The sequence below is a fragment of the Solanum tuberosum genome, unplaced genomic scaffold, assembly GCF_000226075.1.
Source record: "Solanum tuberosum cultivar DM 1-3 516 R44 unplaced genomic scaffold, SolTub_3.0 scf00519, whole genome shotgun sequence".
In the NCBI taxonomy this organism is placed as follows: Eukaryota; Viridiplantae; Streptophyta; class Magnoliopsida; order Solanales; family Solanaceae; genus Solanum; species Solanum tuberosum.
The window spans coordinates 34,278-40,579 of record NW_006239445.1 but is presented as its reverse complement, the minus strand read 5'-3'; the positions used below and the strand labels follow the sequence as shown (position 1 = coordinate 40,579).

General features: G+C 36.6%; 1 protein-coding gene across 8 annotated transcripts in view; it reads left to right on the top strand.

Annotated features, from left to right (window-relative positions):
• Nucleotides 1-4,820, top strand: part of LOC102601246 (CTD small phosphatase-like protein 3) — a 10,620-nt gene extending 5,800 nt beyond the window's left edge. For 4 of the 8 annotated variants that reach the window (XR_001472061.1, XR_001472060.1, XR_001472058.1 and 1 more), the window contains one exon: nucleotides 4,425-4,820. Coding sequence is in view for 1 of the 8 variants with exons in the window: in XM_015304234.1 (XP_015159720.1) it covers nucleotides 3,742-3,930; nucleotides 4,425-4,502; nucleotides 4,607-4,654 (315 nt within the window). In the remaining 7 variants the exon portion in view is untranslated. The other 4 variants (XR_001472063.1, XM_015304234.1, XR_001472064.1 and 1 more) reach the window with 4 other exon arrangements.
• The last annotated feature ends 1,482 nt before the right edge of the window (nucleotides 4,821-6,302 follow it).

Genomic DNA, 6,302 nt, shown 5'->3' with positions numbered 1-6,302 from the left:
TTATTAGTAGCTCCCACAGTTCAGTCAGACTCTATTGCATTGACCATATTTCAGTACAGTCAGTATTCAGTCTCAGCATGTTATAAATTTGGTCATTGCATCAGTTAGCTCAGTATTCAGTATTTTTCAGTATCTATATCATGTTCAGATTATTTCATTGCTTTATTGCTTTGTTCAGTTATATGTTATTTCAGCTTTACTCTATCCTGCATGCTCAGTACCTTTCAAGTACTGACGCATACTTTCGATACATCTTCTAGTGATATAGGTTCCGGTTCTCAGCATCTAGATCACGCTTAGATCGATTCCCGATCTTCAGTTCAGCAGCATCAGTGGTGAGTCCTCATTCTTCGAGGACTAGTGACATGTTTATCTTTATCGCTTTTAGTCTTTAGTTTCAGTTTTGCTAGATCTAGTTGGGGCATGTCCCAACATTTCTAGTCAGTTTAGAGGCTTATTTCAGACATAGTTAGATTCAGCTTAGTGTTGAGTTAATATCTTCTTTATATTAAACTCATCAGTTTTCATATATCTCAGATATAGTATATGGGTATTCTCCATCATTTCAGACTTACTTTATGATTTAGCTTCCGCATCAGTTATTATTATCCTTAGTATGCTCATGATCATGCCAGCAGGGTTAGCTTGGGATCACTTGTGGTCCTAGGTCTCGTGTCCGCGTCTCGGGGGTTGCTCGGGGCGTGACAAAACTATTGAGGGTACAAATCAACTGGTGATTTCTCGAAGCTTGCTACCAAACGAGGAGATGCCAAGCGTGCAAGGCTAAGAAGTTTCTTAAAGGGGAATACCAGTTGATGTTCAAGTTTATTAACAAAGTAATGGTGCCCCAAACTGAAAAGACAACAGTGGCTTCTGCTGCCGATCTTTTCCTCATGGAAAAGCTTGATAAGCTTGAGGAAATCAACCTCCCTGTTATTATGCTGGAACATATGCATAGAGTAATAACATGGAAGAATGCCAAGCACGGCATTCCCTATGGGTATTTGCTAAACTTTGTCTTTAACCATTTTGAAGTTCCAGTGGGAAAATGGGTACCTGGTACCACCAAGCAGATGTTCACTATGTCTACTCTACTAGAATGCGAGTGCATTGAGGGACATGCTAGGGGAAGATCTCAAGTGGCGGATGTACTGGAGCAGCAGGCTACTCTTAAGAGGAGGTGACTGATCTTACCACGATTCTGAGTGACAAGGAAGTTGAAATCACTAGGCTCAAGCCTGAATTGCAGAAAGTTGTTTCCAGAGGACCTGTTACCAATGAGGGTCATGAGCAGGTGCTCAAAGAGTTGAGGGATGGAAATAAAGTGCTGCTAGAGACAAATGTCTCTCTCAATGAGGAAATTAAGTCCCTAAACAGGCAACTGATACAGGCCCATGAAAATGCAAACGAGCGCATGATGATGTTGATGTGCACTTTTAATTCCTCCCATCCTCCGTCCTAAATGTGTCATGTCTCTCTAGTTGTTGTTTCTTTGTTCCACCTTATTATCCTAAACTTTTGTGGCTTTGTGTTGTTTAGATTGACTACAGTGGTCAGTATTTGTGATGTAATGCTACTTATGTTTTTGCCTTGTTCATGTGTGGTTTGATTATCTCTTCATGTTGTCATACGCATGTTCTGTGTGGCCCATGGCCCTGAATTCTTGCATGCCTCGCATTTTAACTTGAATACGTTTACTGCTCCACCTTTTCAATGATGTCAAAAGGGGGAAAACTTTTGTTTGCATCTTGTTAGGGGGAACTGATTAAATGGGGAATCGATTAAGGGGGAACACCAGTGATAGAAATTGAATGAATGTTTGTTCACTCATGAGGAGTGAATGAAAATTGTTTGTCATCATCAAAATGGGGGAAATTGATAAAGACTAATGTTCCTAGATGTTTTGATGATATCCTCACAAGTGCAGGGACCTGGTCCTCTGCAGAGTATGAATACTCGTCTAGTGTCAAAGTGCTGAATAGCTGTAAAACTGTCCGCGTCAGAAAGTTGGTGAAGCAGCAGAGTACTTCACCAATCAGAAGCGACGAGGTTGTTTGTACGTTGGCTAATGATTCCTCATGGTATATATCAAACAACAAACAACATTATTCATCATTCATTCAAAGAGAGATACTTTCAAGCTTCAAAATAGCAAGGGACCTGATACAAGTGTTTCTATTTGCTTTCAGTACCAGTTGCATTTGTCTGCTTGTAATAGTGCTTATATTGTAAGATTTGTTTCACTTGTGAAAGAAATGTTTCAAACTTGTGTGAATCATTGTAAGAACTAGGTTAAGGGTAACTTAGTTTCTTACTCTAAAGTCTATACTAATCGATTAGAATTAGAATAGTGGGCAGTGTTGTATCTGATCTGGCTCAGCTAAGTAATATGAGGTATTGCTTAGAGCTGAGATTAGTAGGCTAATCTCAGTTTGTAAACTGACTTTTACTTTTGCTTGAGAAGATTAGTGAAAACAATTTGAAAAGTCATGGCAGGCTAGGTCGTGGTTTTACTCCGTTGAGCAAGAAGATTTGCACGTAAAGTTGATTGTCATTCTTTACTTCCAGCATTTGTTGTTTACTGTTTATTTTGATTGTGTTGAGGACCTGGTCCCATTTACATAGGTGGACGCATACATTCCAACATGAATGCATATCCATCTTATTCGCATTCATATGAGTCTTAAGTCTTGACAATGTGGATATGTTATTTTTGGAGACCCAACATCCGTTCCCATATAATGTTGTTGTTCTTACAACCATTTTACAGGGCCTAACTACATCTCTGACTCCAAACACACTACATTTTTTCCCCTAGTAAGTGCAAAATTCCCAATACTTATCCATCCTATCAAGAGTACTACTATAACATTGATACATTTGTTTTTGACTCTATGTATCTGCAGTCTCTTCCACTCAAAACATGCCTAGTTCTCTTTCAACCATATTGTTCTCAGTATGCAATTTGGAATAATCTTACATATCTGCTTCAAGCCCCCTTCTAACTTTTTAAACTGCCAAACTTCCAAAGGGCTGTTGATCTTCTGTGGTAATACCAAATATATGCCCATGATGCTAAAGAAAAGTTCCCAGCATTGTCTTGAGAAGCTGCTATGTAAGAATACCTGATCAACTGTTTCCTACTCAGAATTACATAAATAACATCTGTTGCACAATGAATAACCTCTCGTTTGCAAGTTGTTCTTTGATCATTCCAGGAAGGAGGTCTTATTCTTGGGAAAGACTGAAATAGAAAGCAAAGCAAAGTAAATAGTCTACAAGCAGAACAAAAAACTAGAAGGTATTCTTTAAAAAATTACTATTTAGCACCACAAAACAAAAGGCAGAAAGATAGAAACAGTGTCACGTTGTGAAGTGAAAAATATTAAGGTATCTAGGTCAGTTGTTAGACACGTTTGTTAGTGTCGTAGTTGGACTCATATACAAGTCACACTTGCAGCCTAACTAAATGTGGCATTTGTATTTCTACATAACACATAAAAAACAATCACAGTTTTTATTTTTGAATGGGCAAGAAGAAGTACAGAATTCACTTGGAAGAACGTATTTGAGAGAGAGAGAAAGAAAGAGAAAAAGAGAGAGAGAATTCTTACCACCAAAGAATGATTCAAATATGTCAAAGTGATTGTGTGAACTGCCACTTAGGAAAAAAATAAGAACGTCTCAATGGAGGCACATATTGACTCCAATAAGTAAACTAACGTCTTGCATATTGGTTTAATGTGTCTAGAAACACTTGTCCATTCTACTCTGGAGCATATTGATGATGCATACTTTACATTTCCTGTCTCCTTCAACATGAAAGAACACATTGTGTATATGAAGCAGAGGCCTCATCTCAAGACATTCTTGGAGAGAGTTGCAGATATGTTTGAAATCGTGATTTTTACTGCCAGTCAAAGCATCTACGTGAGTCGATGGAAAGCTAATTTCAAAACGCACTTATAGTGAATTATGTGTATTCTCAGGTGGAAGTTACACTAAGGATTTGACAATGCTGATCTTTTAGGCATACATCTTAATGATTTTAATAATCCTTGTAGAAGCATCCTTCTGTTTTAGGATTTCCTTGTTTTCTTGGATGCTGGACTGGGGGATTGGGAGATTAAGTACATGACTAATCTGCTCATGTGATTTCAGGGTGGAGGGGGGGAACGGAAATAGAGACTCTATGTGGTATCTTACAGTGTCATGCAACTTCTTTGTATTTTGACAAGCATATTCACATAATTTGTTAAAATAATAACATTTCAGAAGGGTGTTGTTTTTTCTTGAACCAGAAATGTGGGAACACACAGTCTTCTTAGTTAATCATAAAATGTGCCTAGAGAAGTATCTAATTTTCATTGAAATCCAAGCATTTTGTTTTTGCACCTGAAAACATATTTCTTTCTTGATTTCAGGTTTTTCGATTGCAAGTGAATAATGGAATTACTATGATCAAGAATTGGTTTGATGACCCCATCAGACTCTGCACTAATGTTAGCATCCTTTTAGTCTACCAATAGTTTTATGCATGGAAAGTTTAATCAGAAAGTTGATTAAATCAACAACTATTATTTATGTTTTTTAGTTTTCTCTGTAGGTCTTCTGTAAAAGGTGTTTTCCCTGTAGCAGTTGTTTTTCTCTGTAGTAGTTATTAGCAATAATGAGGTTATTCCTCCACTTTCTCATTTCAGTTGTAGTAGGAAGTTATTTCCTTGTTGTTATTAGGTGGGTGGTTAATCCACCAATGTTGTATTTAAGTTATTTTAATTCAATGGAAACGGGAAGCAGAAAATTAGTCAAGTTTTTGAGTACTTCAATCTCAAGAGATCGCAGGTTCTCTCTTAACGAACCAGCACCATAGATAGAAAAAGAAAACTTCAGATTTTATCTTGCAGCGTCCCATAACTAGATCCATAACCAGGGACCATAACAACTAACTTCCATTCCTAGAGACTCTGGCTGATGCTGATGATGTCTGTCCTATCATTGCTAAGAAATTCAGTAACAAGGAATATGAGTCCCTTGTCTCTTCCTAGTAGTTCCTCTAACTGTCTCTCATTTCTTACCTCATGTTAGACAATTTATCCTTCATTACTTGCTCATTGTTATCCCTCATTGAGCCTTATATAATTGTTTATGCAGTAAAGGTTAGGTCCCGAGGTCGATTTCCAATTGAGTCAGCTTTTGCTGGTCATTTTCTTCTCTTTACCCTTTTGACAACCTTTTTCAATCTACTCATCTAATTTGTCCCTGCAGATAGTTGCAAAAGGTTCTCAATGCACATAATATATCTACTTGAGCATAGTTTATCGAGTACTATCAATTCGTGCAGTGAGCATAAGCTTTCAACTTTATGTAAAATTGGCACCATAGAAGATTCTATATGAATTAGTATATTACTGAATCTAATGAGCTACACTTGGCACGATAGAAGATATTGTATGAATTAATATATTACTGACACTTAAACTAAAGTAAATGAGAAGTCTTATAATTTTATAAAAGAGCTTCCTAAAACATCTCTTGCGCAGATTGAAACTAATGTAGAAACTACTTTTGGGTTATATATAAGTTAAAAGGTTCATTGAAGTTGAAGATGAAATAGCATGCAAAGGAATGCATTAGTACTTGTTAATTTCTCCTAAAACAGTATGTATCAGTATCAGTGGTATATATAATTTCATTGAGAAAATCTGCTAAACTTATCTCAAAGCATACATAAGACTACTGCCCGTATCGTCTGTTGGTCAAGGATTCTACTAGTGCTAGATTAAACACCTTCTTTTTCCAGTTATGGTTATGAGGTTATCATTATTACAAAAGGAGAGTAAGTTGAAAATAAGAAACAATATTTTCATGGCTGATTATCAGCTATAGCCTTGAGCCAATTGTTCAATTATTTACCATGTTAAGTGCAATTAAAACTTTATTTCTAGAGTTCTTTAATAATGGCGTAGATTTCCCTTTCGTGGTCCAAGGAACATGCTGAAAACCTTCTACATGAAAATACCACCTAAACTACAATGGTCACAATTTGTTCTAATCATTTAATTCTCCTTTTATGCCTATTCTTGTATTTTGGCAAAATTGTAGTTCAATTTCTTACACTGTTGATCTTTACCGAGCTGATGCATTTGCAGGCTCTTTATTGTGGTGGAGATATTCCCATAGACAATGCAGATGATATTGAGAAACTGAAAGAGGTTAATCTGCAGAAACTTAGAATGAGTTAATGTAAATCTCATCTTTTGGTAATGCTTTGTGCTATTTCTATTTTTAATTAAGATTCATGA